This window comes from Chrysemys picta, unplaced genomic scaffold (genome assembly GCF_011386835.1).
Source record: "Chrysemys picta bellii isolate R12L10 unplaced genomic scaffold, ASM1138683v2 scaf980, whole genome shotgun sequence".
Lineage (NCBI taxonomy): Eukaryota > Metazoa > Chordata > Testudines > Emydidae > Chrysemys > Chrysemys picta.
Genome location: NW_027053687.1, coordinates 13,089 through 24,000, shown reverse-complemented (window position 1 = coordinate 24,000; position 10,912 = coordinate 13,089). Strand labels below are relative to the sequence as shown.

General features: G+C 58.8%; 1 protein-coding gene across 1 annotated transcript; it reads right to left on the bottom strand.

The window, feature by feature from the left end:
- Positions 1–31: 31 nt before the first annotated feature.
- LOC103306545 (kinesin-like protein KIF21B) lies at positions 32–5,436 on the bottom strand. The gene is made up of 3 exons (XM_065579873.1): positions 5,083–5,436; positions 3,413–3,612; positions 32–3,031 (listed from the first exon to the last, which is right to left on the bottom strand). Exons 1-3 carry the CDS (start codon positions 5,251–5,253, stop codon positions 2,977–2,979), a joined length of 426 nt encoding a protein of 141 aa, XP_065435945.1. The 5' UTR covers positions 5,254–5,436; the 3' UTR covers positions 32–2,976.
- Between the last annotated feature and the right edge of the window lie 5,476 nt (positions 5,437–10,912).

Below are 10,912 nucleotides of genomic sequence, written 5' to 3'. Positions count from 1 at the left end.
CAGCTCAGAGAAAAATCTGACCCTTGTGCTCTTTGGGGGATCGTACCTGAAATGGGGGTCAGCGGGAGGTGGAAGGGCTGAGTGTAAAGGACCAGGAAGCCAGTCACACCTGCCAGGGCAGAGCAGATGTCAAGTGTTACCCCATGAGAGCAGCTGCATCCGACAGCCGTTGTGACAAGCAGAGACTCAGACATCCTCCTCCAGGGTACAGGCCACCCACCGATACCCCAGTGACATGAGTGGCAACTCAGGGCCCCTAGCTCCCATCCTCTTCATTTCAGACAATTCACGTTTGCTTGTCCCTCTTGTTGCCAAATGGAAAAAAAATCCATCTTTTCTCTCCCAGCCAGTTTAATCCTATTCCATGTGGGGGGGATCTTGGATATAACCCACTCTCTCGGTAGCTGGAACGCATCACTTTAACCTACGTTCCCCTCCCCCGTGGCATCGGCAGAGCCCTGGGGACGCTACTCCTTTCGTTGTGGGCAGGAGTGGGAGAATGATGGGTGGTTGTCATGCGTAGCTGAGCAAACCAAGTCACTGTGTTTGGATCCCCCAGAGCCAGCACCCTGGCAGGACTTCCGATCCCGGTCAGTAGCCAGATGCTCAGAGGCATGATGGAAATGAACACATTTTCCCACCTCAGAAACACTGCTTTGTTTCCACAGAGCAGCAGCGATTGGAGGCAATTTTTACTTTGTCCAGCAGGGGGCGATCAATCACAGTTTTTGTAGGGTTTGCTACTGCAAGACAGGGCAGCTGGATTATCAAAAGGCAAAACAAATAAATAAAGAGGCTGCTGATGTTTAGAAAGTGGAAACATTTCCCATTCAGTTTATAAGTTTGAAAGGAGGTCAAATCTGGGGTAAGAACCCCTTGGTGTTGTCCTTCGAGCTGCCGTGTAGAAGGACACCAGGGGAAATCACCTGTTAACCAAGGATGCTGAAAGTCTTGGATCCCAGAGAACACACAATCCATTGCTGATGGAGGTAGCTGAAGAGCCAAAACTTCACCGCCCCCAGCACATTAACGGGAATCAATCCATAAAACCAGACTCCAACCGCCGCTTCCTACGTGACGTGCGGAGCGACACAAGAAACGCACCTGGGGAAAACGGCCAGCCTGCTGCGGTTCCCTCAGGTCCGTTTCGCGGCAAGTTCTGCACCCCCAGGGCGTTAAGCAGCAGCGAGAAGCTGGCTGACCAAGGGTGCGACTGCACTGGGCATTGGCTGCGTGGGACTGGGATGCCTTAGCCAGTCCTTAGGGGAGGGAGTGAAGGTAGCGAAAGACCCCAGTGAAAGTGAGTCCATGTGCTCTGGGGACTGCAGCGCTGTGGGGTGCCCACGTGGCTCTGGCAGCTGCAGGCACTTGGCTGCAGATGCCCCGGAGGAAGGGGGGCACCCAAGCATGGCTGGAGATGGTGGCGAGAGACCTTACGGAATTTTGACCTTTATAAAACCCAAATCTGGGGTGACCTTGGTGATTTAGTGTCTCGTGCCAGACTGGCAGTGCAGGTGAGTGGCAAGCAGAGCATGGGCAGGCCATGGGCAACCCCTCATTGCCCCCCTCAGCTCTGCTAATGCACCTCAAGTCTCATGTGGGCCCCTCCCATTACCCCCGTCCGCCCCTTCATCCAGCTCCATTCTAGCCCTGCCCCGCTCCCTGCTGCAGATCCCATCCAGAGCGCCCCACGCCCTCTGCCTTTGCCAACGCACCTCTCTCCTGACCATATAACCACCCCCTGCCCGCCCTTCCACCCACTACTCTAATCCCGGACCTCTCCTGAGCCAGGACCCACAGGCCGGCAGGCAGGGAACTGCCCCAAGCAAACCTAAACCCCTCCTGTGAGATGGTGCGGAGAGCTTAGCCCTTTTCCCAGCATTAAAGCCTTTCCCAGCTATTAAAAATCCCCAGGTCCCAATCTGTTCTCAAGGGTGCTTAAAACATTCTTTAAAACCTCACTATAAAAGCTTCGATCCCTTCCCGCAGCAGCTGGGAATGAGCTAGTCCCACGCACAGCAGAGATGGCACCAAGCCGGGTGTCCAAATGGGCAGTGAGGGGACCACAGGGAAGAGTGAACAGACCAGTGCGGAATTAAGGCTCAGTCAGGTCAGGGGGTACCCAGAGTGAAGAGATCCAGAAATTCCGCTTTTCCTTGGAGACGCCCACAGGGATTTTCCCCATGTGCCAGCTTCCTTCTCTCCACCCCCGGGGCAGAAGGGGGGGCATCCTGGCTCCGAACCGAGGTGGGTCAGATGCAGAGGTCGACAATTGCCAGGCAGCATGCGGATTTGGTCAGGAGACCCAGCGATGGAGCGGCTGCCGGAGCCCCTTGCAAGGAGCCCCAGTGCAGTGCCGGGGCTCAGAAGCCGTCTTTGGGAGCGGGTCATTCCCCAGCGGTGCTCCATGGACGCTGCTGGTGCTAGGCTGGGGTCGGCAGCACACAAGCCCTCTCCGTATTTCGGTACCGGCCGGCAGATCCCAGCTCTGCTGAACGACGAAGTGTGGAGAGGGGCCTGCAGCCGCTTGCAGAAGGAATGAGACCCCAGGCATCCAGGAGGTGCAGAGGCCAGCAGCAGGATGCAGGTGGCAGGATCCCTCTCGCACATCCAGGCTCTGGGGCTGCTGAACGGGCTGCGGGACAGACGGGAATGATCCTGTTGAGTCTCTCAGCTTGGGGTCCTCCCCGTGGCTGGCAAGGCCATGTCCTGAAGCACTGCCTGGCCACGCCCCAGTCAGCAGAAAGCCCTATGCATCATGGAAACCCAGCGTGGGACTGGACGGGAACGACGCCCCCTAGCCGTGGGAGCTGGCAGTTCACAAAGCCCCAGCTGAGACGCCGTCACCCCAGAGTCCTGGAAACTGGAGCACACACAGGCCAGGCCGCTCCCAGCTCTTCACAGCCAGGGACAGGGGCTGGGGCCTGGGCCCGCCAGGGAGCCTGACAGTCGCCCTGGCTCCGGCCTTTCCAGTGCCTAGGTCGGGCCGTTCAGCAATCTTCTCCTACTCCAGAGCTTCACTGTCAGGTCGCTGGGGAAGGAAGAGAGAGAGGAAGTGAGGCCGGGGGCTGCCCCCGCCCCAGCTGGGAGAGGCAGCACAGTGAGTACAATCAGCTACGGGCCACGCCACTGTGGGGCGACCTAACAATGGCTTAGAGATGGAGGAGACGAGAGGCTAGATGGGGAGGGGTTGGGGGCCCTGCAGCCGACTGCTGCCCCATACCAAACCGCCTGCAGCCCGGCTCCGGCGCTGTTCCCATCCCTCGCTCCCAGTGCCATTCCAGGCCCTGCCACATGGGGGGAGCAACAGTGGGTTTGGAGAGCTCCTGCTGCTCTGCTGCACTGGGGTGAGTTGGGGGTCAGAGCTCCCTCCCTCATCCCGCAGGGGCCTAGCCCAGCCCACTGCCCTCACCTGGAAGCAGTGAATATGTGCTTGGAATTGGTGCAGATGGCATTGATGGGGCTGTCGTGGCCCTTGATCTCCCCAACGGGCGTGAAGTTCTCCACGTTCCAGACCTTCACCACGCCCCCGTGGCAGGCGCTCAGCAGCATGGGGCGGCCGGGGACAAAGGCCAGGGCGCAGACCCAGTCCTTGTGCGCGTTGGGGATTTGCTGGCAGGCACAGAGACAGGGCAGAGCCAGTGAGCGCCCACGATCCACGTTGCCAGCCGGGGCCATCAAGACCCAAACCGCCCCCTGAGCTCCAGGGCAGGGCCAGGCCAGCAGCCAGAGCCAGATGCTGGGTTTGCAGCTGGCTGCTGGCTCTGTAATGGGCTGAGACAAACCCCCCACATCTGTACCGTGGCTGAGAGCTGGAATTTTTAAGCTCCGCTCGATTTCTCATCAAGCAGCAGCCGAGGATTTGAATTCAAGACAACGGGACTCTGGTGAGCTACAGAAGCAGCTCAGCAGGAGAGAAGAGGGCTCCGCTCCAGGAGACAATTGCTCATTTGGATTGGCCAGGGGATCTCCAAGCTCTGATCAATCCAAGCGGTGCTGGCAACCTGGATACGAGACACACAAGATGGGGGAAGAGAATCTCTTTGATTGGACCAATTTCTGTGTGTGTGGGGGGAAGGGACAAGTCTGCAAACTCAGCTCTTCTTCCAGGGTGGGGCTTGAAAGCTTGTCCCTTCCACCCACAGGAGCTGGTCCAATAAAAGAGATTTCCCCCCGACCCCCCATCTCTCTAATTATTTGTCTGCCATCAATCCTCAGCGCTCCAGTGGGAAGAAAAATGAGCATTAGCCTCATTTCATAGGGGAGAGACTGTAGGGGAGGGTCACACAGCCACAAATGGTGACTAGCTCTGGGCAGCTCCATTTTGGGGGACACCCTGACCACCCCATTTTCAGAGGGGCGGAGCCCCCACCGCTCCCCTTGACTCCCACAGTGCCCAGCTCCTCTGAACAACCCAGCCCCGGGCAGGCACACGGTAGGTTCTCCAAAACAGAGCCCCCCCCCAAATCAATAGAGGACTCTGAAATGTTAGCCAAGTCTCATGGCAGAGCCAGACCTCCTGTCTCCCAGCACCGGCCTGCACGCCCCCTGCAGCTGCTGCTCTATCCCAGACCCACCGGAGGTCATCCCCGCACTGCTGGAGCCAGGCACTGCGGCCTGTGGGGCCCGGAGACCAGACAGCCACACTCACCGGGGTCAGAAATAGGGACAACGCCGAGCGCTATCTACCCCCAGACCAACCTGTTCCCCATAGGCCACTGAGCCCTTTAACCGCAGCAGGTGGGGCCCAGCCCTATAGAACTGGCTACCGTGCATTGCCCACGGCTGTAAACTGCCTTCGGGACCCACCCTGCCAGCCACTGTCGTTTGCAACCCCCGGGGCTCTTCCATTGCCTGGAGGCCCCATGTACAACGTAGGGATGGGGTCCCTGTGTCTGCCCTCTGATCCTCTGCCCCCAGGACGGCGGGAGCACGCTCCAGACTGGACAGTGACTCTCCAGCAGGTTCTAAGTCCTCGCTCCAGACTCTGGCACTGGCCCTCGAAACGGCACGCTGCGGGTCTAGCCCATCTCTCTGCACCCCGCCCAGCAGCAGGGCCTTCCTGCTCGTCCCCCTCCATACCTGGAGGAGCTCCTGCTGCTCCAGGTCCCACTTCTTGATCCCGTTGTCCCTGGAGCCGCTGAAGAGCACGTCGCCCTGGATGGCCAGACACTTGATGCCGTCGTAGTGCGGGGGCTCGAAGTTATGGGTGGGGCCGACGTTCCCCACCACGCTGTCCGCAATCTCAAACATCTGCAAAGCAACAGCCCGGAGGGCAGCTGCTGTGAATCCCGGTGGCAAAGGAGACCAGTCGCTCTCAGGTCATTAGGCCAGCAACAGCCCTTTCAGCAAGGCAGGGGGATGGCGAGAGCGTCCGACCACACAGCTACCACTGGGATGCTGAGCCACGGCCCAGTGAAATGAGACAGGGATGGATTGGCAGCGACAGGGTTCTGCCTGCTTACGCCACGCTGGGATCCTTGGGCAGAGGCCATGTGGGGACATGATGGCTCAGCACTAGGGCTGAGATACAGGTCGTGGGTTCGAACCTCGCCCAGCTCAGCTGGGACTGGAAATCTCCACCTCCTCCAATGGTTTGGTGGCCAACGTGCGGGCGCAGCTCAGCATCCGGCTGGCAGGGGGCCACGTTGCAAAGACAAAATAGCCTCCTTGGCAACAGGTTCAGCAGAGGCCACGGAGGGCAGGAGGAGGTGAATTTGCTTTGGCAGATGGGGAAGGGATTTTTAACAGGTCATGTGGCAAATCAATGGCAGAGCTGGGAACGGAGCCTAGGAGTTCTCAATCCCCCGAGAACAGGGAGAGAACCCAGGAATGCTGGCTTCCTGGCCAGGAGACAATCCTGTCTCAAACCGGTTCTAGGCTTTACCCCAGCAACAGCCAATGGGGCTGTGAGCAGAGTTCAGAGGGAGGTTCTAGAGCGCTGAGCACATGAGAATCGACACCCCTGAGGAAAGAGCCTAGGTGGAAGAGCCCATCATGGAGAGGGTTGATAGCCCCAAAGCAGCTTCCCAGCCAGGATCTCTAAGCACCTCCCCTCCTCCCAGCAGGGTTGGATTACAGGTGGGGACACTGAGGCAAAGGGAGGGGAAAGGGCTAGCCCAGGGTCACACGGCCCCACATGTGGGGGGAATCGGGCTGCGTGTGTACAATGTCTAGCACCGCGGGGCCCTGATCCGGGACTGAGCTCTCTGGGCACTGCTGAAATACAAAGGAGAACAGCAGGGCTGGAGGATTTACAGGCTCCGTGTGAGGAGGGCTGGTTGGGTTGAGCCAGCAGTGAGTCCCCAGTAACACAGAGCTGCGCTAGTGATGGAAAATCTATTTTCTCTTCCCTACCTAGCACAGTTCACAACTTAGCACTGACCAGCTGCAAGGATCCTGGCGGGCCCTGGTATGGTTGTAGCAGCAGACTCAATGTTCGGGAAAAGCGAGATCTGTGCAATAGGCAATGTAGTTCCATCTGGGCACCAGCCAGCTCCTGTGCCCCAGAGAGCTCTCACAGCTCACACTGAACCAGGGGCAAAGGAGGCAGGAGGTTGAAAGAGAAGATGCCAGCCTGGGGCCCAGGAGACCCATTGTCATTTCCCAGCTCTGCCACAGATGCTCTGCGTGGCCTCGGGCAAATCCCTTATTCCCTCTGTGCTGCAGTTCCCTGTCTGTTCAGTGGAGGTAGCAGCCAGGCCGTGCCCTGCAGGGGGCGGTTAGAATAAATGCAATCGAGGTTGGGCAGTGCTCTGATGCCACGGGGATGAGGGCCAGGATGGTGCCTAAGACAGACCAAAAGCAAGGGGGAGCTACACAGCTGGTGGTGAGAGGGGTTTGGCCTTTGACAGTCTGCTCTGGGTGGGGAAGGACAGGCTCTAAAGCCCCGGCCAGGCCAAAACTAATCTGGGCTGGGGCATCCCAGGGCTGGGCAGTCACACATTGGCTGGCTTGTGACTCGCCTGCCTATTGTGACATGCCCCCTGCTGGCTGCCAAAGCCTCATCCCCTCACTGCCAGGCTTGGCTCTGGCAGAGCTAGAGCTGGCACGTGCCGCTGGGAAAGCTGATCCGGCTGTTTCAGCTCCGCCACTGGTAGCAGAAAGTGGGTGGCCCATATACACGCTGGCTTCTGCCCACTCCTGACTCCAGGTAGGAGAATCTTCTATTGCCCGCCTCTGCTTTTCCATTGCATCGCCAGCCACACCGAGCCTTCCCCGGGCTCCTCGCTGGGCGGTGCATGTCTACCAAGTGCCCCTTTATCCCCCCACCTAGAGACTTAAGAAATGTGTAGGAGAAACTGAGGCACCCCTACAGTATTCAGAGGAAACATTAAGAACAGTCCCACTTCGTCACAGTGAGGGAGTTGGGGGGCAGTAAGCCAGACACCCACATCTACACTTCACTCCTCGTCCCCAGCCAGCTCCAAATTGAAACTCTCCACCCCCTTCTCTCTGGCCTTTGTCTCTTTCCCGGGCCAGGAGGTCACCTGATCTTTGTTCTCCAACACCTTTATCTATCCCGTTGCAGGGGGGAAGGGCCCCGGCCATTAGTTGCCAGGAGACAGAGTGTTGGCCATTTATGCACACTGGCCTTTATCCCCCCATCTAGAGACTTAAGAAATGCATAGGGGAAACTGAGGCACCCCTACAGTATTCAGAGGAAACATTAAGAACAGTCCCACTTCGTCACAGTGAGGGAGTTGGAGAGTCTGTGGGAAGCCCCCTCTCTTGTGAAATCAACCACCCCTAGACGGTGCGAGCCGCTCCAGATCAGGGGAAGGGGCCAGCTGTGAATTTGGAGCCAGATCCTGGTTTGGATCTGAATCCACTGGCGCTGCGGAGCGTTCAGCTGTGGGGAGCTAGCTCCCGCCCGTGCCAGATCACAAAGTGCCACTTCAGCCAGCCGCCTGCCAGGCTCTGGCAGTGCCCTGTGTGGAGCTGCAGCTGGGCCCTCCAGAGCCGAGCTGCTGCTCCTCCTCTCTGCTGGCCAGCCAGCCACAGCTCCTCAGCACCTGCCCGCTCAGCCCCACCTCAGTGCTCCTGCCTCCCCAATCTCCTCCCTGGCGCTGCACCTCGCCCCCTGCACCTGGCAAGTCAATACCCAGCGGGGCCGGGAGCCAAGCGTCCCGGGAGCCATCTGTAAGGTGCTGATTCCCTCCTGTGCTGGGCTCCAGCTAATCCACAAGCCAGGAACTGGCCTTGTGTCTCCCAGAGCAGGTATATCAGTCTCACAGCAGCAGCTCAGTCTGCTCAACATCACTCCAGGGCCAGGAACTCACTCCTGCCTGACATAGGCAACAGGCTGAGCCTGCTCCAGCCCTGTTCCTAGTCCTACTCCAGCCCTGGTCTCGCTCCAGCCTTGCTCCACCCATGCTCTGCCCCGCCCCCTGAGTCCAGCTCCAACCACTAGGCCTGACCACCTCCATCACCTTTTCTGACACCATCACTTCCATAGGAAATGGCACTGAGGTTGCCGGGGGAACAGGAATTCTCATGGTGCCAGGAGACATTGTTCTATTTACCAGGACAGTCCGATGCCAGGACAGTGCCCCTGAGCGCTGGAGGGGACTAGGGCTGCATTAGGACACCAGAAGTGCAGCTGCTGGAGAGTCAGCAGAACCGCCCGGAGACAGCCACGCTTGCCTCCCAGCCCGGGAAGCCCAGAGACCCAGAGCGTAGACGTCTCTCAGAGCATCTCTGCCAGCAGGAGACATTGGGTGAGGAATAGAGCCGTCCCGCCTTCGGGCAGGAGGCATTCAGGAGCCCCAGCGTGGGGGGAATCGGGCTGCGTGTGTACAATGTCTAGCACCGCGGGGCCCTGATCCGGGACTGAGCTCTCTGGGCACTGCTGAAATACAAAGGAGAACAGCAGGGCTGGAGGATTTACAGGCTCCGTGTGAGGAGGGCTGGTTGGGTTGAGCCAGCAGTGAGTCCCCAGTAACACAGAGCTGCGCTAGTGATGGAAAATCTATTTTCTCTTCCCTACCTAGCACAGTTCACAACTTAGCACTGACCAGCTGCAAGGATCCTGGCGGGCCCTGGTATGGTTGTAGCAGCAGACTCAATGTTCGGGAAAAGCGAGATCTGTGCAATAGGCAATGTAGTTCCATCTGGGCACCAGCCAGCTCCTGTGCCCCAGAGAGCTCTCACAGCTCACACTGAACCGGGGGCAAAGGAGGCAGGAGGTTGAAAGAGAAGATGCCAGCCTGGGGCCCAGGAGACCCATTGTCATTTCCCAGCTCTGCCACAGATGCTCTGCGTGGCCTCGGGCAAATCCCTTATTCCCTCTGTGCTGCAGTTCCCTGTCTGTTCAGTGGAGGTAGCAGCCAGGCCGTGCCCTGCAGGGGGCGGTTAGAATAAATGCAATCGAGGTTGGGCAGTGCTCTGATGCCACGGGGATGAGGGCCAGGATGGTGCCTAAGACAGACCAAAAGCAAGGGGGAGCTACACAGCTGGTGGTGAGAGGGGTTTGGCCTTTGACAGTCTGCTCTGGGTGGGGAAGGACAGGCTCTAAAGCCCCGGCCAGGCCAAAACTAATCTGGGCTGGGGCATCCCAGGGCTGGGCAGTCACACATTGGCTGGCTTGTGACTCGCCTGCCTATTGTGACATGCCCCCTGCTGGCTGCCAAAGCCTCATCCCCTCACTGCCAGGCTTGGCTCTGGCAGAGCTAGAGCTGGCACGTGCCGCTGGGAAAGCTGATCCGGCTGTTTCAGCTCCGCCACTGGTAGCAGAAAGTGGGTGGCCCATATACACGCTGGCTTCTGCCCACTCCTGACTCCAGGTAGGAGAATCTTCTATTGCCCGCCTCTGCTTTTCCATTGCATCGCCAGCCACACCGAGCCTTCCCCGGGCTCCTCGCTGGGCGGTGCATGTCTACCAAGTGCCCCTTTATCCCCCCACCTAGAGACTTAAGAAATGTGTAGGAGAAACTGAGGCACCCCTACAGTATTCAGAGGAAACATTAAGAACAGTCCCACTTCGTCACAGTGAGGGAGTTGGGGGGCAGTAAGCCAGACACCCACATCTACACTTCACTCCTCGTCCCCAGCCAGCTCCAAATTGAAACTCTCCACCCCCTTCTCTCTGGCCTTTGTCTCTTTCCCGGGCCAGGAGGTCACCTGATCTTTGTTCTCCAACACCTTTATCTATCCCGTTGCAGGGGGGAAGGGCCCCGGCCATTAGTTGCCAGGAGACAGAGTGTTGGCCATTTATGCACACTGGCCTTTATCCCCCCATCTAGAGACTTAAGAAATGCATAGGGGAAACTGAGGCACCCCTACAGTATTCAGAGGAAACATTAAGAACAGTCCCACTTCGTCACAGTGAGGGAGTTGGAGAGTCTGTGGGAAGCCCCCTCTCTTGTGAAATCAACCACCCCCAGACGGTGCGAGCCGCTCCAGATCAGGGGAAGGGGCCAGCTGTGAATTTGGAGCCAGATCCTGGTTTGGATCTGAATCCACCGGCGCTGCGGAGCGTTCAGCTGTGGGGAGCTAGCTCCCGCCCGTGCCAGATCACAAAGTGCCACTTCAGCCAGCCGCCTGCCAGGCTCTGGCAGTGCCCTGTGTGGAGCTGCAGCTGGGCCCTCCAGAGCCGAGCTGCTGCTCCTCCTCTCTGCTGGCCAGCCAGCCGCAGCTCCTCAGCACCTGCCCGCTCAGCCCCACCTCAGTGCTCCTGCCTCCCCAATCTCCTCCCTGGCGCTGCACCTCGCCCCCTGCACCTGGCAAGTCAATACCCAGCGGGGCCGGGAGCCAAGCGTCCCGGGAGCCATCTGTAAGGTGCTGATTCCCTCCTGTGCTGGGCTCCAGCTAATCCACAAGCCAGGAACTGGCCTTGTGTCTCCCAGAGCAGGTATATCAGTCTCACAGCAGCAGCTCAGTCTGCTCAACATCACTCCAGGGCCAGGAACTC

Excerpts from the sequence above, each read along its gene's own strand:
- LOC103306545 (XM_065579873.1), bottom strand. The coding sequence starts at position 5,253 with ATGTTTGAGATTGCGGACAGCGTGGTGGGGAACGTCGGCCCCACCCAT. Across the intron at positions 3,613-5,082 it reads AGCAGCAGGAGCTCCTCCAG|CAAATCCCCAACGCGCACAA; the intron begins GTATGGAGGGGG and ends TGTGCCTGCCAG. Across the intron at positions 3,032-3,412 it reads CACATATTCACTGCTTCCAG|CGACCTGACAGTGAAGCTCT; the intron begins GTGAGGGCAGTG and ends TTCCTTCCCCAG.